The sequence below is a fragment of the Pseudoliparis swirei genome, chromosome 9 (assembly GCF_029220125.1).
Source record: "Pseudoliparis swirei isolate HS2019 ecotype Mariana Trench chromosome 9, NWPU_hadal_v1, whole genome shotgun sequence".
Classification (NCBI taxonomy): Eukaryota; Metazoa; Chordata; class Actinopteri; order Perciformes; family Liparidae; genus Pseudoliparis; species Pseudoliparis swirei.
The window spans coordinates 17784271-17811828 of record NC_079396.1 but is presented as its reverse complement, the minus strand read 5'-3'; the positions used below and the strand labels follow the sequence as shown (position 1 = coordinate 17811828).

The following is a 27558-nucleotide window of genomic DNA, read 5'->3' as shown; positions in this document are numbered from 1 at the left end:
GGTGTCTCCCTTTAAACAAGTGAACATGTTGTTCAGGACGACTGTGGAGCTGTAAATTAGCCTGAAGAAAACTTTGTTAAATTCTTAATTAAATACTTCATGCAGACCACTCTCACTGCCAGCTGCATTATTCAGATCATCGTTGGAGTGCTTGAGACAACTGGGTTCAAGCGAAAGTTAGGGAAGCGTAGAAAGCTGGAGGGGCTGTTAGCAGAGATAGTTTTTTATCCAAGCTAAACATTACTTAGCTTGCTTGGAAAGCAGTATTTGGTGTGTCAAGCAGGACCTTGTAGCATATTTACCAGCATGTAGTATTCTAAAAGTACTTTCTGTACTTGCTCTCTGGTTTAGACAGTGTAGTGTTTCTTACATTGATGGACTCTCTGCCGGCATATTTGACACGGATCCTGGGCTCCTGAATCACGTCCAGATTGGTCCCTGACACCATCAGAGGGGTGTGGCCGCTGAGGAAAAACACAAGAGGACCCAATTTAGTTCTATAAAAAAAAAAAATTCAAATTAATTCAAAGGCAATTCTAGACTAAACTTTCTAACCCAGATGTTGTCTGAGTATTCGCCGGCAGTCAAAAATGAGAGCATCAATCTGCCTTACATCCTCAGTTTGTTGAAAAGAATAAAGGGTGGCGGATGATTAAAGATACTTTTCAGATGATTTCGCCGGCTACAATCAACTGGTGCACATTTGTGTTTGAAATACCAAGCCAGCTCAAGCACATCAGGATGCAGTGGTCGTCCTGGGCTTCACAACACAGTAGCACAAAGAAAGCAGGAGGGGTAACTGCTGGGTGTGCAGCTTTCCCTGCAGCTGTTTGTGTTGTAGCTGATGTTTGTTGTTTGTGCTGTCGCGCCTGTCAATGTGGCGTGCAGAACAAAGACGGTACCAGACAAGCGCTGTTACAATAGTACATGTCAGATAGCTCTGTGTTATTAGAGCTGTGGGTTCACTTTAACTGTGGACAGTAAGTGACTATGGAAACACCTTGTGCTATCTATAGGCGTATTATATAACATATGCTATACTCACACACTGACCTCTGCTCTCTCTCTTTGTCTAAATAAAGTATCTTTTTATCTATCTATCTATCTTTCTATTTATGATGACCGATATGATGGTCCTTCCTTCATTCCCCCTCTCTTCTCCCTCTGTGCCATCACACTTCTGCTGCAGCGTCGCCTACACTCTATCTCTAAGCCCAAGCCATCTGCTGTGGACTCACACCTCTGATAGCACATTGTTCTACTAAGCCGCTATTTCATCTTCATCCCTCTCTTCCTTTTAATTAGTTGTGTATGTGTCTATCCGCCAAAGACCTTCAACAGATGGATCAACATTGAATTCGATAGGAGAATATCAGTCTCGACAGTAACAATCCGCCCCAATCTTTGAGCTGTGGAAGTTCTATCAGATCCACACTAATTGGAAGAGAACCGAACAGTAATTGAAAGTGGAATATTGACTTGAGTCTGCTTATTGCCACCGGCCTGCACAGGTGGTGGGGGGGAGGAAATCCTTAGTCTGGGTGACAGAAGCTCAGGGTTGGTTGGTGAGGATGTGGCTATACAATGGAATCCCACATGTACAGTCTGTGAAGTCTCTGCTTTACCTTGCAATGCTCCAATCTGGTTCGATGCGCTGGACAGTGGGGTCCTCTATGTACTCGAAGGTGAGGTTCTCCCTGATCTGGGCGCGGTCCACGCTCACGCTGATCAGCACTTTGCCAACCCCAGACAGGGAAGGGGCGGAGTAACACACTATCTCCGTCATGGTCCGTCTACAAGGGAAGCATAATAGGAATGATTTCAATCCGTACGTATAGTAATGGACATTTGTACAAAAAGCTATACGCGAGTGCAGAAAGTATCTCCTTGTTTTAATAAGTAGCACTAAAAAGAATACAAATCAAGACCTCTAGTAACTGAATGGAAGACAAGTGTTATATATAAAAACACTTAAACAGACTTTTCTGAGAGTTGTGATCTGTCTGGCAGATACCCTCCACCTCTGTGCATCCTTCTCCAATGCTCCATGTTCCTCCTGCCCACTCCCTGAATTTGTTCCACTTCATTAGCAGAGAGCTTGTTGTAGAACGGCCCCCCAACCTCCTCTCCCTCCCCATGCCAAGAATACAGTGGAGAAACACAAACCAGTAATTATCCCCATATCTCATTAAAATTGGCTTGACTCCTCAACCTTACAACATTACAGTCAGCCTACTGTGGCGGGGCCGAAAATAGATGCCGACAGCAGAGCAAAGTAGAAGGACGACGTGTGAGAGCAACTAAGAGAGGGAAGGAGGGACGGTGGAGTGAGATGGAAGAACAAATCTGAGAGTCAAGAACATAAAGAAAAACAGGGGTGTGTGACCAGATAAACAAATTGATAGAGAGATATAATGTGAAGGAGGGGGTTGGATAAAAAGGAAGAAAGATCTACAGGAGCACCAGGATTTCTGGAAGCTATTATTACAGAGTTTAATGCAGCAGGTCATCAAAACCATATTAAGATTTACATACGTTTCTGAGCGAGAGAGCAAGAGCCAGAGCGAGAGAGAGACTTTCCCCTCTGAGATTTCATAGTAATATCAAGGGGAAAGAAATACCAGAAAGCCTTGAAATATAGCAGCGTCTTTAATGGTAGTAATACACATCGTCATCTAGGGAACAAGAGCTCTTGTTTTTTTGTCCTTTTTCATTTGCTCAAAGCATGCTATATATCTACACGTTTCTGACAGTGATGAATGTAGCTGCTCAAAAAAGTGACAGAGACACTGAGTCAAATAATTGTGATAATAGCTGTAAATATGTGTTAGCTGTAGGAAAAACAAAAAAAAGACAAATAAACAATGACATCTCGTTGTTAATTTTTAATTAATTTACTTCTTTAATTAACTTACTGAAGGGGACAATTCAATATTCACAGTGAGTGGATCTGTTTCACTTCCTAATTACACTGTAATGATATAACTGTAAACTGTTGAATTAAAATGTGTGTCTTTCATTTGCTTTTTTAGAGAATTAATTTCCACCTCACCTTAAAGTCTGACAAAGAGCCTTTGTCAATGAATAGTTTGTTTTAAGCAAAAGCGAGATCAAGCAGGCTGTTTAAGCACATTAACCTTTATGGGCTTCTGATAGCGCTGCCACAAGAGCAAGGTCTCACCCAAAGAACTCGCACGTCTGGTTTCCAAACTGAACGTTGACATTGCTGCCGGCGCCGAGGTTTTCTCCCACTATGGTTACTTTCGTGCCCCCGGACTCTGGACCTCTGCTCGGGGACAGACCTGTGACTGTGGGAGTCTACAAAACAGAGAGATGCAGGGTAAGAGAGCAAATGGAAGGAAGAGGAAGGGGCAGAGTGAGAGAACAAAGCAAGAGACCAAAAGGCAGAGTAAAAGATGGAATATGTTCTCGGGGCAAAAAGGGCAGCATTTCTCTGGTACCTCTTGGCACCTTTACATATTATCACAGAATCAAATTACAGTTATTCATATTTCCAGGCCGATGAAAGTAGAGCGCAGCGCTGGAGGGAGAAAAGAGGATAAAACAGGAGCTCTTAGAGTCCCTGAGAGATCCTCCTCCTGTGTGTGTTTGAGTGAAGCTTTTTAAAGACAGTCTGAAAATAACTCGTGTTTCCAGCTGCTGGCAGCTAGGTCGCCGTCACACAGACGGATGGAGAAATAACCAAGCAGAGAGCCCGTCATACCGCAAAAAACACATGTACACACACACACACACACTCAGCAGGGTTTTTCCTGGATCAAAATGGGTCTTCGGTGCTCCCAAAAAAAAATCTGGATCGGGCACGTCGGGCTGTTGAGTGAGTGATCAGCAGCTGGCCGCTCTGTTGATTCGCGCACCTCACAGTTGCGTATTGATCAGACAAGAAGACACGCTTATCAACTCGATTACTCTTGATCAAAACAGAACGAGGGTTCGGCTGTAGCCGACTTGAAACATACTATTGAGAACATATTCGCTGACATGCACGTGATGAACACAGTTTGTTTTTTTCCATCGCTGACTTTTTTTTTGCCTTAGGCGCTCGGGATTTGTCATAGGCGTTCGGGAAAACGGCTTAGGCACTCGCCCACATTTTCTCTATGCAGGAAAAACCCTGCTCAGTATTGTAGGCTAGAAAAGACAGTCACATTGTCTTTTTGGGAAACCTGAAGAACGCTTCAGTGATGGTTTCTTTTTTTCTTTTTTAGGTGGCCTGCAATACAAGGGAATTGGAAGTGGAGCCAAATAGGCTGCGTGAGAATATTCTCCTGGTAGTTCCAGTGCATCTCAGAGTAGCAGCTGTAATATTGGTGAGAAAAAGATTCATGGCATTTACGACAGAGCATAACAACTGTCAGCGAAGTGTGACTTCCAGGAAAGCACGCAAAAGCAGGTAACCTGAAAGCAACAGTGGTAATTACTGGCTGCTGTTAATTGTTAAGGGAGTGCTAATTGCGAAGGTGTGAAAGAGCGCAAATGGAAAAAGAAGATTATCTGTTAGCTGCAGGCTGAGCAGACGGCGAATGACAGACGGGGAAATGTGTGCACAAACTTGTGAGTAGATAATGTTTACCTGCAGAGCAAGTTGATTGTTTATGTTTTTCTCTCCTTCTCTTTTATGACCCCGCACAACTATCCAATCACATTTCGTCTACTATTTTCATTTCCCACTATTGCCTAAGGCAGGGCTCCAGACTAACTTTTTTTACTAGGAGCACAGTAGCCCCTAACTTAAAATTTTAGGGGCGCAAGCAGAACATTTAGGGGCGCACACAGGGTTTTTCCTGGGTCAAAATGGGTCTTCCGTGCTCCCCAAAAAAAAAATTGGCGCGCTATGCGCGCACCGTCTGTTCATGCAGGTCGAGCTATTGAGTGAGTGATCAGCAGCTGGCCACTCTGTCCATTCACGCACCTCACAGTTGTGTATTGATCAGACAAGAAGACACGCTTATCAACTCCAGTGTTTCCCCTACCATTATAACAGGTTAAAATCTCCACCCGCAACTCTGTAATTTTTGTGTAGCATTATTGCCAAGGACTGAGGAAATACATATATAAAGCAACTCAAACATTAAAGAAATTACCGATTTCTTTAAACATTTAGGACTTTTACTTTGAAAAATGTCCTAATTGATACATTAAAATTGTTTGATTGCTATTGTAGGGGATTTCAGATATGTATGGAACACATCTGCATTATTCATTTCCTGGAACTCTTGGGGAAATCTATTTACAGGACTTTTCTTAACATACAAAAGACTGACTAATTTTTATAAACTCTTCCTTGGTCCAGTAAAAATGTTTTAATGTTAGCATAATTTAAGCTAAATCTCAGAAATGATCTATAAAGATACATGAGTTCATTGTTTACTTTTATATGTTCGTGTATGATTTGTCGACATCTTATTTTGATAAACGGATGTTGTTTCACGTGGTTCTTTCCGCTAACTTTGCAAAACCGGATGTTGTCACTTAAATCCTTCCGCTAACTTTATCAAAATCCTCGCGCGCTCCCGATCCAATGTGTTTACCGTGAGCATCAGTCTCTAGGGGCTCAGACATGTGAGAGTCGACTGAGTCGACCCAGAGATTCAACTCGGGGGACGGGGACGCCGCTCGGTGGTGAGGATCCCCTCGTGGACCTCTCACTCTGCGGCCAACGGCCTCGTTGTGTCTCCGTTGCGGTGCGCCTCTTTTCACACATTAGCCCCCCCCACACACACACACAGGCCAGCCTTCTTCTTCGGTTTTCGTCTCCTTTCTTCTTCTTCTGGAGTTAATGTCGGTTAGCAAACCAGTCATTCAGGCATTATCGCTAACTGTAGTGGGCTGAAGTGTAGAACAAGTTTGTAAGCAACAAAAATATTTAATAACAAAAAAAAGAAATCTGCTAATTTACTGGTCGCGCATGCGCGAGTTGATGAAAATTTTACTCGCACTGTGTCTAATTTTAGGCGCAAAATGCGACCATTTGGTCGCAGTCTGGAGCCCTGGCCTAAGGAATTTACCTAAATCACCGCAAGAGCTCGAAGAAATCTGATATTTTTCTTCTTCCTTTTTATTCCATCCATTGAGCAATGCTGAGCGTAATGCAGCCCAGCCCGTGAGTTGTAAAGAATATATTGATTTGCAAAACAGCTTTGAACATGATGCTATATTAATTTAGCCTCACAAACCTATATCGATAAAAACAAACAGCATCCACAAGCAGAGAGATGCAGAGATGAGTCATGGAAACTTTCTGCTGTTTATGGAAGAATGCTATTTCTCAAATGAGAAGCCAGCATACACAAAGAGCAGCTTAATTATACTGTCGGTAAGCATGGCAACTCACACATCGTTATTTGCCTGTGGCGCATACACAATTACTTTGCGAGGTAATTGAACTAACTGCATGTTTTGTTACACCTTAATGTGGCTCCTTGGTTCGTCTCACACTGAGTAGAGCACATTTTACAAATGTTTTATCATATGAGGAGACAGAGCAACATGGTGTGATTGCAGTCATACCACAAAGGAGAAGAGTTGCGAGGAGCGAGCCCTCAGTTCTGGTCGGCACTCTCCAATGCACAGCTGGATCGGACCAGGTCGACTGTCTGCAGGAGCGGCATCCATCTCACATATAATCCTATAAAAGACACAAAACAATTCATCAAAATCACTACATAATAGATGAAATGGGAGAAAAAAAATACGAGCTATTTGAAAAACGTCAGCTGAACTGGAGAGAACTCAATCTTTCTCAAAAGAATAATTTAAAGCGCAGAACTTGCCCATGGGTTTAAACGCTTGAGAGAAGTGGCGAGAAAGTAATCAAAACACGTCTCTGCTTGATATCGATTTATCTTATCAATGCAGCCTTCTTCTGTTGTCTCACTCTTTTCATTACGGGACACATCCAGGCATCGACCAGGACCCCCCCCCCCCCCCCCCCCCCATGGCAGTCTTTAAATGAGACCTCCCTTGGCACTACAGCACACCCAACCCGGGTGAAGTACATTTCCCATCAACAACCAGGCTGCTGTGGTGCTGTGCCAGCAGCGCGGTACAAGTGATGTAAGTCACGCAGCGGGATCAATGCAGCTTTATTGTGCCTTGTGATCAGGTGAGACCAAAGCGCTGCAGGTGATAAGATCAAATGACATAATAAAATAAGGACGTCTATTGATCAGCAGTGCCAGACAGTTTCTAAAGCACAAGACACAGTATGTAAAAATGGAAAGAGATATAAAGAGATGGAATATGTGGAGACGAGGCAGATGGCAAGCGCAGAAGCAGACGAGACGTTTGATTATTGCTTTCTGGTCTATCTATCTATGTAATATTTAGAAATTGTTTTACTAATGTTTTCTCTTACAGTTTGCACATATTTTGGTACAAATTTACAAATATTTAATGTAGTTTTATGAAATGTGAATAAGACAATAAACTGTTTATAGTATACTTATGTAATCAGAATGTATTGTTATTGGTTTTTTTTTCATGATGATACAATTTGAAGTTATTCACAATATAGTTTACATTATTCATTCTTATCAATTATCATTCCATGTTTGTTAACAGTAAAAGACTTTTAACTTACTTTCAATAAACTATACATTTAAGATTTATTAATGATGGCCATTATGTTTTACCCAGAGAGCTTTGTTTATGAATTATGTGTAAGACAGCAGCTAAAGGAGGATTTGCTCATTGACAAAACTGATATTATTTATATTATTACACACAAAAGTTGAGACTTTTTCCTCAAAGCAGTGAGTGTCTTTCACACACTCTTCTGAAGTGGTTCCATAAAGGAACCATAAATATGTATTGATATTTCTTTTTTTGGTCCGATCCAGCCCAGTTCATCCTGGTGACCGAATAAAGACTGAAAACAAACAGCAACAGTCAGATAAGGACGTGTCGGTCAGTATAGATATCTGATATCGGTATAAATAGCTGGATCGAGTATTGTGACAATGGACCGACTTGGCATCCGATAACATTATTCTTATTAATAGCAATTCGGTTCATTTCTATCGATATATTCTTTAATTACATTTTGTTTATATAAATGAAGAAAGCCATATTAATTACATCCTGATGTTACCTTACACACAAGAATGACCCTAGTGCCTTCATACAGCGTATTAATTACATGCTGGTATCGGATCGGCACTCGGTATCAACCAATACCCAAAGCCCAGGTATTTAAATCAAGGCTGATAAAGTGGGATTGGTGATCCCAAAAAGGCTCTTAATAAATCACGAAGATTCCAACTCTTTTAAAGTTCGACTAAAGGGATGATAGGTTGTTTTTTAAAATGTTGCTCAGTCAATTTTGTCTTCTTCATATATGCCATATAAATTAACTCTTTAGCTTGTCCCCAATTGGATTAAAGTACTATCAGATCAGTACACTGCTGACAAATGGTCCCTCACAGCCGAGTGGCACACAGTGAAGAGATAGGAACCACGCAGTATGTCATCCTCACTATTCATTCAAACATTATATCTCTCATTATATCCTTCTGACAACGAAAAGGGGGGCAATGGATTGTATTTATCATATTGGGTTCTGGTTTATCCTAAGGCATCCGGGCCAAGACTTCTGCTTGTTGTTCACACTCTGATTGGCAACTTGAGATACACAAGACCGGAGTTGGACTTGAGAGACCACCGGATTGTTTTGAAAGTAGCCAGTTTAACTTTAAACCAATAAAAAGCTACAAGAACGCTTCAGAAATCTCAATCGTGTCCGGTTGCCTTCACATTCTGCACATGTTGAGACCAGTATGTGTGTGACGTATGTGTTGTAACTGCACTATAAGGCTGACAGTGTGTGTGTTACAGCAATGGTGCAGTGACGAGCTGTTCTCCTTCTGAGGGCAGAAGTAGGCCAAAGAAAGAATTAGGGTTAAAGTCTCCTCTGAGAGCCATGAGTGTGATAGCTTCTGCTTGTGTGTGAGTTTACATGAGTGCGTACGAGTATGCGTGTCAGCTGTTTCTCAGTGTGCAGCTAAAAACTTTACACTTTTCTCTAACTGACTCCAAATCATTGGAGGGAGGATAATTTCACACTAAATGGCATTTAATATGCTGATTATTTCTTAACATGTATTTACCCTTTAACAACACAGCATAATATATCTATGTTTTTCCTTATTTCCCTCACCAATGAAATCAATCCAGAAATGGAAAGAGTTAGGGTAAAGCATCTTAGTTTCCAGTATGTGGGTAATATCCTTGCTTTTCCCGTGCAAGCTCTGCATCTCCTGGGAGGTTTAAACCGAAAGCTTCTGGGTCTCTTAATATGCACACTCTCTGGGCAAGTTGTGGAGCATGGGCAACGTTTCATTAGTTCAGGGTGAGCGGAACAGGCTTTAACGTGATGCATGCACAGCATGGGACAATTAGGGAGGTAAACACAAGTAAACACACACAGCTGTTGTGGGATTGCTGCCGACTAGATGAGCTACTGAGAGAGAACCGGCTCGAGTGCTGCAGGGGGAGAACAGCAATGTCAGGGGCAGATTGTCTGGACCAGCTCTCCTCTTCATTAAGGCAGAGATGTTGGGAAGAGCAGCATTGTGTCATGTGTAAAACAACGTTTATTATCTGTTTAACCCCACATACACTATATCAAGTGTAGTTTACAAAATTAGATCATTAAGAATAATTAAACACTGGCCATGCTGCATTGGGAACAAAATATGCCAAACCATTTTTAGTAGCCCTTTGTATGACGCCCATGTCCACTATGCATCTCAAACACACTTAAAATGGCTTATAATCTGTTTATAGCACTCATAAATATTCATAAAAATAACCAGAACACATTATAAAGCATTTGATAATGACGTACAAGGTAGTATCATGAAACATTTTAGTCGCTCACTTACTTTTTTGATAGGATCAGAGTTAAGCAATAAGGTATGAGAGGCAGTACTGTATCGTCAATAATGTCCGCTTCAAGGGTTTTGTTAGGCCCGACGCGCAGATGAGGCCCGGCGAACCGTTGAACAGGACATTATTGACGTTATAGTACTGCCTCTCGTACCTTATTGCTTTTATAATATGGTTGCGTGCAACATTATAAATAAAAAGTAAATAGTAAGCTGCCTTACTAGTTATCGCCACCAAACGTTGTGTATCGTATTTCAGTAGCCGAGAGAAAATAGTCAGTCTGTGAATATCTTTCCAACTTTACCGAACTGTGTTTTGTCGTGTCCCTGACGTTTATGGGTTTTTACAACGCCAACAAAAACATTGTTTGCGAACATGAACACGCTTCATCACACACCAGCACCGACTCAACGTTCAGACGTAACTGCTGATCCCGTAGCCTTTGCTTTAAGACTTAAAAATGGTTTTCACATTAAAGCACTTAAAGTTTAAGTGCTTTAATGTGAAAACCATTTTTTTATAACACAATTATTTTTTACTTTGGTTTATAAAGGTTATAAAGGTTAAAACAAACAACAACCACTTAAAGTAAATGAGATCACATGACAATGAGTTATAAGAGAGATTATAATGCATTATAAAAATATCATTTTCAATAGCATTTAATAACAAAAGGTATTTTTAAAATCAGATTTTTAACAGCATCTAACTAATAATAGTTGTTGATGTAATAATGCTTGTGCTTACTGTTCAGCGATGATGTAGCCATCCTCTACAGGGGTACACCTCACCCCAGCCACCTCCACGTTGCCCACCATGTCTGAGAAGGCCAGGCCAAGGTTCGTGCCGTGGATGGTCACCCGTGTGCCTCCCTCTGGCGGCCCAGCCACTGGGGTCACCTACAGAGCACACAGTCAACAATGAGTCAGGAAGAAACCTGTAAACGCTTTTGGTGTCTAAACGTGAACTGAATGATGTTTTCTCTTCAGTTATGGACCTGTCTTGACATCATAAATGGAAACAGGTTTCCATGCTCAAGGCTAAATACGTTCTCACGGTCCAGGTGGCTGTAAAAGCAATTAAGTGCACTCCCCACGCCTGTCAGAACAACATGCCATGAGTCATTGTGCCAGGAGCATGCTCTCATCACAAGACTAGCTAATGGCACATGTTTAAATATGGCATCCATACACATGCAACTTTTAAAACTTCTGCAACTACTCCTTTCTATATGTACTATATTATGGTGTTATAAAATTGAATTCACATTTTTTACATTTAATTTAACATTCTGGATAGCCGGTGCTCATAAACCACTGCTGTTGCCATAGATGATAAATCTAACAGGGTGCCATATTAATGCTCAGTGCAGATCACCTTCTCATAAAATACAATATGGCTACCCAGCATGACCTTGGCACAGGGTGCCACACTGCCTTCTGCGCTGCAGAGCCCTGTTGAGCCTCCGACATGGCCATCATCCAGCCCTTTAAACAAGAGAGGAGAAACGGAGGAGTTGGAAAGAGGAGGAAGGAGATAAAGAAAGACCAAGAGAGTAGGCCAAACGGTTCAGTGGACAGGGACGTTAAGGAGAGAGAGAGCGGACTGACAAAGAGGAGGGCAGCAGGGAGGAGGTGGCGGTCTCTTTGCTATGTGGAGCTTCTATATAAACAATCAATATGTTATTACTGCCCATGCAAGCAGAAGGGGAAGAAAAACAACAGTCAGTCAGAGTTATGCCCGCTTACTGAGCCGCAAAGTGCCACGTTACTCCTTGGGGTGGTGCGGCACACCCTCCCCACCCGAATCCCGACACCCACCAGGGCATTGCAGCTTCCCAGTGGGACGCTGGCATTGTAATCTAGATTCAGTGGACATTAATTGCTCTGGATGTAAAGTAAGTGTGTCACTGCACCGCCTGAGGGGTCTGAATACATGAATCTTTTAGCACTGCTTGGGCATGCAGGGTATAGAGGGGGGGAAAACATAATGGCTAAATATATCCATGTCAGGCGATGGCAGCAGCTTTTCGAGTAGACTTAGTGATGGTTACATAAGCAATGCAAGGGCCAGAGAGAGAACGAGAGAGAGAGATAGGAGGGCATATAGGAGAGAGGGAGAGAAAGAGAGAGATGGAAGTGAAAAAGTAGATAGTGAAGAAAAGAGAAAGGGACAGAAAGAAAGAATGGGGCAGAGCCAATAGGATGAGCGACAGAGGGAATGTGGATGCCACTCTGTTCAGTCCTATCAGCCATGATGGATGACAGGTGAGGCAGGTATGGTGACGAGGCGGCAGTGCTGTATCCCAGATGGCCATGCTAAAAGCTTGGGAGACCTTCTACTTCTGAGGGTGAAATGGAGCTCTTCCCACGGTGGACCAAGGACGGGAAGACTCTCATCCATGCATGAAACCCATTTGACTGAGCTCCCCATTGGCAGATAGAGCCTTGATTCCTCAGCGGATCATAGCAAAAGACCCACTTCAAAGACTCAAGCCACTGATGTCTCCAGGCCGGGGGAGAAGCGCTGCTCTTTGTCTCCGTGTCTGTATTTCTTACACAAACACAGGCACTAAATCTGTAAAGGAACCTCCATGTAAAGGAGACTGGGGTTTGATTGGCTGGACACCGGATCCCGATGACCTTTGCAGATCAGAGGGAACTCACTCCAGTCATGTGCTGATAATCTTGAGAAGGGGGGAGTTTGTCTCCATGTTTCACTGCAACAGCGACTTCTTTGCATCTCTTATTATTCTGTTGCTGTCTGTGTTCCGTCGCCTCGTCTCCCCCAGGCTGGGCGACACATCCTCCTCCTCCTCTAAGCACCGGCGTGCTTGTTTGTCTTAACGTACAGACTTTCAGAGGGAAGCGGAAGATGAAGCCCCATTGCACACCCTCCCGCTCTCACTGCTCCCCCATTCCCACCCTGTGCTGCCATGCCACGCTCTCCGTGTAATCCTTTTAAGAGCAGTGCTGCTGCCCGCCTGGCATTGTCACACTGTCAATAGAGGGTAATTCCCAACAAACAGCCAGGCAGCCAGCACATCGCACTCCCCGCTCCCACTCTAGTGCTTTCTGCAGCATGATCTTTTTTCTGAAGCTCAGGGGATCAAAGTATTGGGCAGCTAACCACCACTATTTCCTTTACACATTCTGTAAGAGTTGGCCACAATCACAGAAAGACTTGAGAGGGATGAGATGACCTAAATTGGGGAGAGAGACACAATAACGTGGCTCCTTTGAGAAGGTAATCGGCTAGTTTGAGCAAAAGAAAAACTATAGGGACAGAGAAATGGCCGTCAACCTGAATTGCCTCGGGGTATCTGCCAGTGTGGTGTTGACTGATTCAGCTGAAGTAATAGTGGGGAAAGTTGTGCTGATGCAGCCACGGCTAAACTCAATACATACAGCAGAGAGCAATACTGCTGCCTCCGGGCAATGCAAGCCTCACACGTCCCTATAACTGCAGCAGCTGACCACGCTGAATGGCACTCTCCGAGACAATTCACAGCTAATAATGTTTAATCACCCCATCTACTGTGAGAATAGACAATTTCACCATTCTTACAGTAAATTCTGCATTTACAACCTTAAATGGGGTTGCTGCAGTTTAAGGCAAGTTAGATTTAAGACTATTTTAATGCCACTTGGAATTAAATTAAGACCATCTTCACAATAACTAAAATCAATTCAATTACTTAGCTTTAGGGACAATTTTAGAGATACACCCGATTGTTCCCTAAAGATCTGTTGCTGCTTGCGCTGGTGTCAGAGATACCGTTGGCAGAACAGAACATGGTGGCGGGTTGACTTGGCAGTTTCATGTTTCTCACTCTGCGTGCTGGACTCCACTGCCTTGACTCCCATTGTGCCGAGTTCGAAACACTGTCTGCTCACAATACACTGGGCCTTATATAAATTGCCTGGTGCAGTTTTCAGCCATGTCATACAATTTTGGTTGAATAACCATTCTTTATTGAATTTGCTCTTCCCCATGTTGACGCTACAGTGACCGCAGAAAGAATGCATATATACAGATTGTAAAGCCCTTTGAGGCAAATTTGTAATTTGTGATATTGGGCTATACAAAATAAACTGAATTGAAGTTAATACACTTTATCCTGATCAAAGTTAAATTTTTTGATTTTAAATTGCAATGTCCGAAAAAAGAAATGTCTCAATAGAATATTTTTTTACTTTTGAAAGATTTGATTTTTTACATTTACAGCCCATTGAGGGCAGACTTTTTATATCAACACGTTCATGCTTTTTAAGACTTGTCAAGGATCTGCAGGAACCCTGTTTAATATACACATTTACTACAAAAGGAGCCTCGAAGCTCTGAGATGTAGATTCCACAGCTATATATGTTGCTTCTGAAATGAAACAGCACTGGATACAATTTAGGAGCAAGCAGCTAATCTCTTTGTCTTTTGGACTCTGCTCAGACTAATTCGAGCATGTCTCATTTAATTGTGAGAAGCATTTAATGGGCTTGATAAAAACCCCACTGATCACTTGTTCCCTAACAAACTACATCCTAAATATTTTTATGGGGTCCTAAATGTCTTGTAGTCAGCCAAGAGATATGGGGCGTGATGAACAGTTTTGAGTGTCTATCGAGGAGAACACAGAATGATGGGGTAACGGGTCTGTTTGTGGATGCATGAGCTCTCCTCAGTGTGTGTACTTGTGCTGTGTGTTTGAACAAACCACTTTAACTTATTGCAAGGTGGAGATCTGTGTTGGCAACATACTGCACATGTTGTCTGGCTAAAGACTTACTTCACTGTGCAACATGTTCTTCCTCGTATCGGCTGGTTTAATGAGGGGTAGCACACATACAGTGCTGCTGCTCTCTCAGGGTTACAGCAGAAAGGAGAGTTCAGTTGTACGATGATACTGACTGACAGGCCCACCATCCCTGTGGTGTGAAAAATAGCAACAATAGGCTGACACACATCGCTTGGGAATCCTACTTTTGTTCTATCCTAAGGCAACAGCTGGATGTTTATATTCACTGTCACTTGGAGGCAGGGAAGCCTCTTTACTGTACTTTAAACTCATATAGAAAACTCAGCCAAAGCCTATTGAGAAGATGCCTTTCATATGCCCATCAACTCCCAGCTTCATTTGATGTCGTTCCCTCTGCTGTTAGCAGGGGCTTACATCTCGGCAATTCGGAGGCACCATGGCACTTAATAGAAACATTAATGATTCAAAAGGTCTATCTTGTGGTAGGCACATATACTAATGTGCGAGTATGTATACAAATCAGCTCATGATGGGGGCTTTGGTGCATACAATCAAAAGCAAATTTATTAATAAATTCAGCTCAGCAGGGAGATGTCTGCTTCTTAACCCTTGTGTTGCCTTAGGGTCATTTTGACCCGAATCAATATTACACCCTCCCCCCGCTTTAGGATTAATTTGACCCATTCAATGTTTAATGTCGGTGTTCTTTCGGTAGTCAACAAACAAACATAAAGTGCCTCACACTTAAACTTGGAAAACAATATTAATTCTAATAATTTTCTGGAGGTTTTAATTGCTGGCGTCAAATTGAACCCAAAGGGTAAAATATGTTAGTAAATATAAAGGTAACAGGAGGGTGAAACATTGAATCGGGTCAAAATGACCCATAGGCAACACAAGGGTTAAAGAAACTGTCATCACTGAGAGACGAAGGGGGTACGGCGCGGCACCAACGAATGCCGACTTCACAGTCGGTGAACAGGGGAATATTAATTCTGTGATAAATCATGAGTCAGGAGTTGTTTTACTATATTTCTGTGTAAATAACTTCCTCTTTGGAATACCCTCTTTTGCCTTTTGACAGCCCCCCTGCAACATTAAACTTGTTGCATCAATATATGGCTTACACAATATATGTAGTTGGAAGGAGCTTCAGCAATAAGGTTCTTTCCCCACACAAGATGAGATCTCTGGCTCAGAATGAAACGCCTTGCAGCTGCTGTAGTCGGACAAACGGTGGTCGTTGCCTTCGATATATGATGGATTTCTGCCTGACTGTTGACCATGAGCGAGTCCGTCAGACCGTACTGTGTTTCTGACATGACACATGAACCTGATGTTCTCTGTATAAATGTGAGATAGTTGTATAGCTTATGTGGAAATATATTGCGGGGATGTCTTGTCAGCGGAAATAGGCCAGGAGTAATGATTGATTGATTGATTGATTGATATATTTATTTGTCGTTTGCCAGAGTACAGGTACAAAAGCATCGAAATTACAAGAAAGGGTGGATGAAAGATTACAGCATAACATGAGGGAAGAAGGCGAGAAAAAACACCAACCCCCCGACTATGCCCCGAGAGGGGTACAGTGTGGGAGCAGGAAAAAACACCTTAGCACATAAGCACATACATTTTAGACATGACTTGCAACGAGTAGGAAGGGGGGAGGGGAGGTAATCCAACAACTGGGTGATCTAAGCCCATCCATTGGGGGCAGAAGGTAACCAGCACCGACAAGCAGCCAGCCGGTCCGGCGCCAACACAGCAGCGCCAGCACAGCCCCGTCCGGTCACACTGGGGGGTAAAAAGCAGGCGAAGGCGTGGGATGGGGGGAGGGGGGTAGTGAATGCGAATCAGTATTATTGAAAGTTCGTGTGTGCGTGTTCTGGTATGTCGTCCTCCCCCAGGCCACAACAGACAGAGTTCTCAGTCCGCAAGATGGTCGTTGCCATGGAGATAGCCTTGAAAGGTCCTGGGAGAAAACAACCACAGGTGTCTGTGGATAGGGGGAGGAATGAGAGATTCTCGTTTCAGTGATCTTCGGGGGAGTTGTTGTTCCAGTAACGGCCTTGGCCAAGGCCCGTCCGGGTAAGGGAGCCGAAAGCAGATAAGATTGGGATTGTTTGGTCTTCCAGTAGCTGCATTTTTTGCGCAACCACTATTCCTCCTGATCGATGCACTATTGGAAAAGAGATGAATCAAATAACTCAAGTATACTGCACCTAAAGCTGCTTCATGTTCAAGTGTACTTCTCTTTGTATTGCTCATCTTATACTTCTGCTTCTCCTTAATATGTGATGGGCCAAAGCACTTGTCTCATAGATGAACATTGTACCAACGCTGCACGTTATTTAAATTGTACTCTCCTCGCAGTGGTAAAATGCAAATCTCCCATTTCCCCCCCTTAATGCTTACAGATTGACAGATGCAGTTCCGGGCTAGTGGTAATCATATATTGCAATCATAACACGGATAAAACCACTGAGGAGGATGAGGTATGTCGCTCTGGATGGCAATAAGCATGTGCCATACAATGACAAACTGGAAGAATGTAATTCAACAGGATGATTTAGAGATAGTGCTGCACAGAGACAGACACATAGAGGAGAGAAGATGAAGGGAACAGGATGGAGAGGCAGAGTTTACAAATGTCTTAATCTGCATACAGTATAGCAAATCAATTAACCAAGTTGTTAACTTCACTTTTTTAATTGTCTGGAGTTAGATAGGAGTGTGCGGTAGAGGAATGAGAAGCCAAATGAATCAATGTGGAGGAAGAGGGGTCTGGTGGGTTAACCACAATGCACTGGTGCGTTACCAAGCCTAATTAAATAGTATGTCCTCCTGGCCTCCCTCTGTGACAGCAAACCCCCCCGGGCGGGATGAGAACGTGGCCTGAGGAAGCAAAGGCCTACTTATGGGCAAACCAACAAGCACTTCCAGGTCATGACTCATGACCAGGTGGAGGGCATCCAACCACTGGCTTGGTTGGTTGCAATGTCTGAGAACTCTCAGAGAGGACATGGAAAAATAAAAGGTGAATCACACATACATCTCCTTGTTGCCTTTATGACTAGTCAGATATTCAAGAGACACGATAATTGTAATCCAGCTACAAAGTTTCTTTTCATCTTCTAATTTTGTGTGTGTGATTGTCTTATACGGTTCCTTTTTTAAACACTGGTGCCAAAGTTACTTTCAAAGGGCTGAAATAACCTTGTGAGACTTCCAACGATAATACAATCTATGAGCAGGCATCTGTGCACAAAGAGAAGGCAGATGTCAACCAGACAGGCCTATAAAACTGAATATATCTGGCCCTGTGTGTGTGTGTGTGTGTGTGATGTGTGTGTATGTCAGGGCCCTTGCCCTTGGATAAACCCTGAAGGTGAGAAGAACTCCTGAGAGCATGACACATACAGCCATACAGGTATATATTAGGTCTGCATATTAATCAAGTATTAATTGCTAACATAACTTTGGCTTCCTACAATTAACTGAACATGATCAACTGTGATATTGACATTTCAAATGCGTGCTTCGCTTCTATAAAGTCGTAGCTGCATATCAACTGAGGCAATATAAATACTTTGTCCCTAAAATCAATGAAAAATTGCGAGAACGAATCGTGATCTCAAAATTGATACAAAATAATTGTGATTGTCATTGTTGGCCATAATCGCACAGCCCGACACACACCGTACACATAAACACGGTGAAGCCTACGTTTCTTTTCTTTTAAAAACAAATAAGAAATGCTCTCAAATAGAGAAAGAGACGACAACGACGAGACACAGAGTAACCGAACATTGACAAATCTGCAGGCGAGGTGGGCCGAGCACCCTGGGGAGCTTCTTCAAGGCTTATTCTCATTCATCCTGGGTCCACATGAAAACAGAGCGGAGTGGCACAGCCGCTTCTCGTTTAATACCTCTCCGTGCAATTCTGTCACGTCATTGTCGACAGTCCCGCCGTCGCTTAAGAACACAATTTGTTTCAAACTGTTTCAAAGTAAACTGGGATCAATGTAATCTGAGTTTACTGCATGTTAGTGATGTGCTCAACAAGATACTGAGCAAGGCTCTGGAATAGTTCCACCATTGTGTCTTATCAAGCGTGTTTCAATGCTAATATTATATGTCTAGGGCTTACATCGTGAAAAGTGAGGACGGTGGCAGTACATCCGGTCTGTGTTGCCTTTGACGAGGTTGTGAGAATAGATGCTGTCTTGGTTCAGACTACCGAGCCTCTGTGTTGTTGTTCCATACTGTAAGAAGAGGCGCAGCTCAACCTGTTACTCACAACGGTAATGGTCGCTTTTTAGCCGCATAATATTTGCCGTCTGTGACGAAGTAGTCCTGGCAAAATAAATACTTTGACGGAATAAGCCCCCGGTTTGTAAAGCCCTTCAGCCTCGTGATCCTCCATGAAGAAACGTAGCAGCTGATTATTGCACATTGATTGTCGCTGGATGTGCGTGGGCAGGCAGGAAGGACATACAGAGGATTATGGGTACTGACCTCAGAGATGCGTGGGTTGGTGCACTTGACATTCTTACTGGCCAGGTTTAGCCAGCGGGTGGTGTAAGGGTTGAGGGCAGGGCAGTGGTGCCGCAGAGTGCACCTTCCCTCTCCGCTGCACCAGCCGCACTGGAACTTCCTCTCCGCCTTCAGACACATGCCGCAGCTGTCTCGCTGGGCTGCACACTTGTACAGGTGCACTGTTAGATGTAGGAGGCGGAGTGGATACACGGTGAACACACAACAGCTGAGACACCTCACAACAAGTCTTGTAAGAGAATTTCCTTATTTGAAGAAAACACATCTTCAGTCTGCCACGAGTGAAATATCCCCACAGGTTATGTCTTTTTTCTTTTATCTCCCCTGATGCATATTTTAATACACACCGTGTGATTACCAAAAATACATATCTATATTTAACATTTTGCTTAGAAAAGACAAAAGGTTCATGCAGAAAAAGATTAGATTAAGATCAATGTGGACTAAAGTGTTAGATGTGTCCATCTTCCGCATGTTGACAGCAGCATCTTTTGTTCTTACCTTGGATATTCTCCGGGTTATCAATAATGAAGTTGCCGTTCCACACCACCGAGAAATCCACAGGCAGCTCACTGATTTTCATTCCCTCGTACATATACTGGAGGCCCAAGAATGGAGGGGAAAAAAAGACGAAGAGACGGGGTGAAAGTGGATCAGAGACAAAAAACATCGAGGAGGAATTTGAATTCCCATGAGCCCTTGTAGAGGCAGCCCCATGTTACCCCGAAGTTTCATCATCAGAGCCGACAAAGTGAGGAGCCACAAGGAACTGGACAGCTGAGCAGAAGCTTGAGCTTCCCTCCCGGCCTTGGGAGACGCTGTCCTTAACTACCTCCTGTGCCCTTAATTCCAGCCTGGCTTTCATTGTGCATGGGTGTGTGTGTAGAGAGAGAGAGAGAGAGAATGTGTATGTCTGTGGTTGCTAATGTGTATGCCCGTAGTTCCTCTGGGACTGTCCTGCAGACGTCTGTGCGTGTCTGACTGGAGGGCAGAGCCCTGCTTACAGTCTTCTCCAGTGTAATTACTACCCTGGCTGCGTCTAGCGCGTCTACTCTAAAATGACAGGCAGATTTACACAAATACAAACACACGCGTAATGTCGTAGCCAACGGCACTCATTTTTCATCAGTGAGCGAAATGATGTATGCCAGAATGTTTATCCCTCTCTGCACAATGTGTACCCAAAGAGAAAAACATGCGTCGCCAAATGTACGACCAACCTTGGCACAACCTGGGCACGCGTCACCAAAACCTACTGAGCTGTTCTGGCACTGCACGCTGGAGCTGTTGAAGCGGAGGGCGGTGACTCGGTGGCTGACCCCCTGGATGTGGAGGACACACTCGTAGCCCCGCTGACCTGACTGGGGCTGGGGCAGGTTCTTCGCCTTCAGGGTGATAGGCTTCACCTCCCCCGCCGGGATCAGAATCTCCTCGGAACGCACCAGTTGGGGACAGTCCTGGAGGTCAACAAGCACAGGGGGGGGAGCACATGTCAGCGCTGACTAGCGGTGCAGTGGATCGCGGATAAATTTCACCGTTCATCCATGACACTATGAAAAGTATGAAAAGCATGAACAGCATGAACAGCACGGCTGACGTACGAAGGTGACATCGAGTTACACAGTGATACATTAAATATTCTAAAAGTGAGTATTATGCGAAGGGAAGTTGTAATTGTTCACGATATGTTTTAATGTAATCTTAGAAAATATTGTTGTTTGAAGGAGATGCTTTCACAGTGATATACAATAGAATAAGAGAGGGACTAATGACACAACTGAGCATCAAATAATACATAATTCAATACTACTAATGTCAGGATTTTCTATCAATAAAAATATAACCTTTTATTTTCTAATTATTTGAATGATGTGCTTTTATACAAATAACCACAGAAGATAATATGAGCTGAACTGTGGGTGTTCAGTAATCAGTTGTGCAAACAAACCAGAAGAAGAACAACTGTGCCTTCCTGTTGGTGTTAAGGTCATTATGAAGTACAGTGAGTGCGGCTGAAATGGAAATACATCTTGAGTTTGAATTTAAAAGTGACTCCTGAGACCTTGGAGAGCTCTGAGCTGATGTCTGAGCATTGAACAACCCATTATCAAGAGTGGAATTTTGAAACGGCTAAATTGGTGAAGAGAATGATTAAATTAGTGCTCAGTGGTTTACGGTCCAAGGCAGCAATTCCGAGGTCAACTCGCTTAGCAGTATGATGTGAAAGCAACATTGGAAAACTATTACAGCAGCCTCACACACTGAACCTTTGGTCGTAGTGGCCTTTAGCTTTTCACATTCATTCATCTTTATTCCCCTTAAATCATAGTAAAGAAAGCATATATTGATCCCATAACAACACTTTTACTCTATGCTATTGGTGCTTTTAGACATAGAGAGGGAGGCCGGCCTTTACTCATAAAGCATTGAAAGACTGCAGTTTTGCCCACTGACCATAGATGTCTGGTAATTTACGACCAAAACGAGCAATTAACACACGTGTTGTCCTTTAGTACATGTAAAGGAGTTTTAAGAAGTAAAAGAAAAACACATATATCAGCCCCCAGCAAATACCTAAATACTATATGTGCATAGCCAGGGACCCATGGAACCCATACAAACAGACATACTTCAAGCACTTTGTATCTACCGCACATTACTGACTGGGTCAGAGTGATCCTGTGTCATTGTTAAGACACGCTCAGCTCAATAACTCCAGAGATAATAGAGTGTTAATTGCCACTACAAAGAACAGGACCTCTGAATGAGAAATGCCAATTCGGAAATAGAAGAGCTTAGATGGCTGTTTTTCTGAAGATATGGCCTCAGGCTGACACAGAGCTGGAACACAGAGCAGGATGCAGGCAGGATGGGGGAAGGTGCAGAGAGAGCGAGAGAGAGAGAGAGAGTTGTGCTAAAAAGCTTGCTCATATGCACGTGTGAGCGCTTGTGCACATTTGTGTTCCACCAACCTCAGAGGCGTTGACTCGTCCCTCCTGGAAAGAACAGCTGGAGGGGTCATGGGTGCATAAGTTGCGGTACTTGCACCAGTGGCATCGGAAGGCACTGTTTACACAGGACAGACACCTGCTTGGACACACACACACACACACACACACAGAAGAAGAGTCAGAAAAAAACCGGTAGCGCTGAGGAAATGAGTTCAGATCCCAAGAGGGCACCTGCTGTTGTTGTGCCCTTGTGGTTGGCACAGCACCTAATACTGGAGCTGTTGGGCCAAGTTCTCCCCTGCACATTATTTCTACAGCCATATAATAATGCTGTGTATCATTTGCGAATGTTGGGCTTTCCCTCATGGCCTGAACCACATGGAGGAAGAGAGATGAGGAAGATTGAGTAAGGAGGACAAATATGACTTTGGCACAGCTTGATCCTGCAATTATCATTAGCCTTGCATTGTTGGAGTGTCGCTGTTATTACCAGCTGTTAGATGTGTGCTTCTGAGTGAGCATTTTTACATTTACCATATGTAAGCGTGTGTGTATGTGTCACTCGGGGTACATACTGTACTGCAAGCGGCAGCAGAAGAAATAATCAGATCCATAAGATTAACGAACAGATTCTATCTCGAGTTGCCGTCACCAAACTGAACAGTACACCCCACATAGACACTAGTCATACTGTACAGTAACTGCCTCTGTGCAATACTGATATATTTATCAATAATATGTATTTTAAATGAATAAATAATCTTTTTCTTTTACTCTATAGCTTAGTTAACTAAAACCTGATTGTGTTGTAAATGGGTGACACCCATCAGCACATGAACCTCCTGTTCAGCATATAAGTGCCGTCTAATATTCAGAGTAGAGTAGCAGTCAGGACAAGAGGAAAGGATGGGATGAACCAATTTAGCCCATTTAAGGGACGCCCAAGATAATACAGGACAGTTAGGAACCCTGTGCACTACCTACTGTCTGGATGGATGGATAAAGAGATGAGAAAATACAAGCATGGACCAGCCAGAGTCTACAGGACATGATTCCCTCTCTATGTTGCCATGGCAAAGACTTTCAATTGATTTTTAATTTACGACGCCGTGTATTCACAGTTAATGTAATCACACTTGGCTCTCCCTCTCTCTTACTTTTCTCTGAAATACGGTTGAGTTATGCGTACTTGCCTAAGTTTAGATATTCATTGATGCAAAAGCACGGGAGGGATCTCTGGCAAGCACACTAATTCACAAGAATAGGGCTGATTCACCTCTCGGCAGATAGAGTATACAGTATGTGCGTAAGAGGGAGACAAAGAGAGAGCCTGACGTGACATCAGAGGGTGCGAGGGAGAGCGAATGTTTTTTTCAAGTGTATGCATCTTTCTCTGTGTGTCTGAGTATGTGTGTTTGTCATCGGCCATTAACTGAGCTGATGTGAGAGCTGGTAATTGCTTTCTGTGCTCCTCAGACAGGGTCCTCAGACAGCAGACAGCCATATGAAGTTGTTGGGCGGTGTGAGAGCGAGAGATGCAGAATAACAAAGGAGACAGTGGCCACGACGTTTTGCTTTAACCCTCCTGTTACCTTAGGGTCAATTTGAGCCCATTCAATGTTTAATGTCGGTGTTCTTTCGGGTCAATTTGACCCCAGGCTGTTTTTCACTGTGTCAAACATATAAGAAATATCAACTTTTTTATATATTTAAAGGGCTATTTAGGTAATCAACAAACAAACATAAATTACCTCACACTTAAACTTGGAAAACAATATTAATTCTAATAATTTTCTGGAGGTTTTAATTGCTGGGGTCAAATTGACCCCAAGGGTAAAATATGTCAGTAAATATAAAGGTAACAGGAGGGTTAAACATTGAATGGGGTCAAATTGACCCGAAGGTAACAGGAGGGTTAATGCTTGAGGATAGTTAAAGGCTAATATATGACATGCTATTGCTGCTAGCGCAACTGCTGTAATATCCTTAGTCTCCTGCTCTCCATTCACTGATACTCCCGAGTCGGCAAGAACTTTGGATCTAGCACAAACAGAATCTGCTAAACGGGAATGAAGCGAGCAACGGCACTGAAATCTCCAATCCACGGACCTGAATTCAACATCACTCGATCAGGGAGAGACAGAGCATGAAATCGGGCATGAAATCCCTCCTGATGACCTGTTAGGCAGAAAGCCCCGTGTTTTGTACCGCAGCATTTCTGAGAAGAAGGCTCCATTAGTGCAACAGCGAAGAAACGTCCTGTGAGTGTGCTCAGGGAGCAGTCAGCTATCAGATGACATTAGTGTTTACAGGGGATATTTTTAGGGGGACTGGGGCCGGCTAAGGTTGAGGACAAATTGTAACTAATCCCCAAAGCATTGATCCGATGGTTTTGGGCAGCAAGTCTGGGGCATTGTTTTTTTTAAATGAAAGGAGACTGAATGGGCTCTGAAAGAGATACTTACAGTTGGTGGACGCTGCAGTTGTAAAACTTGACCTCTGTGCTAATAAGCATCTGACCAGTCTCCTTAGAGTTGAGCCTCAGCTCAACGCCTGACCAATCTGAAAGAGAGGAGACAAAAGATGAACTTGTATTGTATGCTATACGTAGATATATATGTATATAAACATATTGTATACAGTGCGGCATCTTCAGGGATCCTGCCGTTGTACCGGACAGTTGGTGAAGGGGGAGGTGAGCCGCAAGGCCGAGCCCTCGATTTACCAGTCCATCTACGTTCAAACCTCATCTGTGGTCATGAGCTTTGGGTGGTGGAAGAATGAGATTGCGGATACGAGCGACACAATGAGCTTCCTTTGTAAGGTGTTTGGGTTTAGCCTCAGCGATAGGGTGAGGGGCTAAGACATCGGGAGAGAGCTCGAAGGAGAGCCGCTGCCCCTTCAAGTCGAAAAGGGGCCAGCTGAGTGGTTCAGGTAAATCCGACGTGGTAAGAGGCCCCAGAGTAGGCGACTGGGGAGAATTTTGATCTCCTCTGGCCTGGGAACACCTCGGGGTACCGCAGGAAGGGCTGGAAATCGTTGCTGAGGAGAGGGATGTCTCGGATGCGTTGCTAAGCCCACTGCCCCCGCGACCCCGACCCAGATAAGCGGAGAATAAAGGATGGGTGGATTATTTTTCCTTAGTTGTGAACAGAAAACCTCCGTCATTTACATGGTATCTATACAATGTATAGTAGCACTCCTTGTATGGTATTGCTGGTATTGCATAATGCATAATGCACATTTCAGTCACATAAAGAGTATTTTCATCCGATCAAATTTAGTTTTCCTGTATTTTATGGACAGAGTTGTGACCATGCTTCTGCTCTCTGTAAAAACAGCCTCTTATCTCTCCCCACAAAAATACAGACTCCATATATATATGTGTGTGTGTGTGTGTGTGTGTGTGTGTGCGCGCACGTTTGCATTTTCGATGACAGTCAGTGTGTAGGAGGCTTGAATGACCCTCTGTGCCCCATTCTATCCACAGCACCTGTTGGGACTCAGGCTCTGTTTCACACAAGTCTCCGTAGCGGGCCGGCTCGGCTCATGGCTGACTTCTACCATTTCAAATGTGTCTCACAGGATCAGGCAAACAAAGTGGAACAGAGTTCCTGTCCACAAAAAACCTCCTCTAGGATTTCAGTTTTCCTTTGTGAAGAAAAGTGCTATTTTCTTCCATGTCAAGCTCAGTCGACCATCCTCACAGTTGTATCCTAACCTCTGCTTTCACTCCTTTGCTCTTGTTTTAATTTCTCCTACAGTTTTTTTTCTATTCCACCTTCAATATCTTATCTCAACTTCTCCTCCCTCCTCTGGTCATTGGCACTGCACGATCGATGTTGATGTGCTACAGATAGAAATGCTTCCTTGGGGACAGGAGATGGAGGAGGACAGTGGGGAGGTCAGGAGGAAGTGGCCTCAAGGGAATGGTTGTGGAGTCAAAAAAATGAAGTATAAACCGTTGGGAGAGGCGACAAAGAGGAGGGAGGAAAGGTGGAAGGTGGAATGGTAGGAAGGCTGGAAAGCTAGATGGATGGAGGACGGGCTTACCAGGGGGATTGGCTGACATTTACCTAGGGGAGAACATTCATATTAGTACCTGATGCATCAGTCCCCGTGGGAGCTCTGGGCAAACAGGGCTGTGATTTACTCACAGGGAGGAGGATTACCACACCCCCAAAACACACAGTGATTTCCACTGCACACTGCACATATTATGCACATAATATATTATTCAGGATGTTTGGTTTTGTCACCCTGCAGCCATCTTGGCTTACAAACAATCGGTATTTATTGTCAAATAACAGGTGTTAGTATTATAATGATATATATGTTTGCAAATAAATGGACCCCAGAGTCACAATGGTATAATAATGAAAATAAGCTGGAGGAATGCTTGAAAGGTCATGATATTTATAGTATATTAAAGGTGGTTAGCATATATTTATTCCTGTATACAAACATTGTTCAGGTAATGTTTATGTATGTTCTCCTCAACGATGAATAGATGAACTTTAGATGTTGTGAAATGAGCTAAAAATGGCTGATTGGACATTCTTACCGGCTCAAATAAAATGTTTACGATAATGAATAACAATTATGATTTATTGTGTGTTTTGTGCTGCGTGTCTATATTAAGTCTGACTTGTCTTCAAAGCAAACAGCAGACCAGCTCCCTGTGCGTTGGCTATGCTAAGATACTAATCCACCACATCAACCTCCCCGTCGTCCCCTCAACGAAACCGTCGCCCGGCTGATTGAACATGCGTGTTAGACCATTGCCAATTATCCCAGTCTGAGGGCAGTAATGTGGTGAGCTGCAGCTCAGCCACAGGACAGGGGATCTCGGTCTGACCCCCCGTCAGCTCTAATGTGGCCTGGCCTTGTGTGAGGCACACTTCACGACCAGGAGACTGATCCTGGATCTGTGGGAGCTTGTTATGAAGACGGTGGCTGCTTAAATTACGAGCTCTGAATCAATAAAGATATTTCAGAGTGCGGGCAGTTGAACAGATTTCTCAGTGCCGCATAAGTAGCAGAACGAGAGGGACACATTGGAGTCCTACAAGGAGTGTGTTTAGACTTGTTACGGTTCACATCTAATCGCCATGATCAGACCCGAGTTTGTACGGACGACATTGTAACATAGTTTGGGTTTAAATTCTTAAACCTATGTCTACGATGCATTAAACATACTTATAATACGCTACAATCTGCTTGATAGCACTGTATAATTATAGTTGTAAGTACTCATGAATATCCATAATGCCTTATCTAACCATAACACAATATAAAGCATTTTAAAATGATATATCATTTTTTTAAATACGGTATAATAACATCTGTGTTTGCTGGTCACTCACTGCCATTTAATTTGGC

At 43.4% G+C, this 27558-nt stretch overlaps 1 protein-coding gene across 5 annotated transcripts in view; it reads right to left on the bottom strand.

Moving 5' to 3' along the window:
- Nucleotides 1-27558, bottom strand: part of plxna2 (plexin A2) — a 181379-nt gene that overhangs the window by 43525 nt on the left and 110296 nt on the right. The window contains exons 8-17 of one of the 5 annotated variants that reach the window (XM_056422503.1): nucleotides 24642-24738; nucleotides 22198-22312; nucleotides 20446-20682; nucleotides 19727-19823; nucleotides 19187-19386; nucleotides 10657-10808; nucleotides 6532-6649; nucleotides 3182-3318; nucleotides 1626-1793; nucleotides 371-464 (exon numbers count right to left, since the gene is read on the bottom strand). In XM_056422503.1, coding sequence (XP_056278478.1) covers nucleotides 371-464; nucleotides 1626-1793; nucleotides 3182-3318; nucleotides 6532-6649; nucleotides 10657-10808; nucleotides 19187-19386; nucleotides 19727-19823; nucleotides 20446-20682; nucleotides 22198-22312; nucleotides 24642-24738 — 1415 coding nt within the window. Of the gene's footprint in view, nucleotides 1-370; nucleotides 465-1625; nucleotides 1794-3181; nucleotides 3319-6531; nucleotides 6650-10656; nucleotides 10809-16113; nucleotides 16663-16688; nucleotides 16846-19186; nucleotides 19387-19726; nucleotides 19824-20445; nucleotides 20683-22197; nucleotides 22313-24641; nucleotides 24739-27558 lie in introns of those variants that run through there. The other 4 variants (XM_056422504.1, XM_056422506.1, XM_056422505.1 and 1 more) reach the window with 4 other exon arrangements.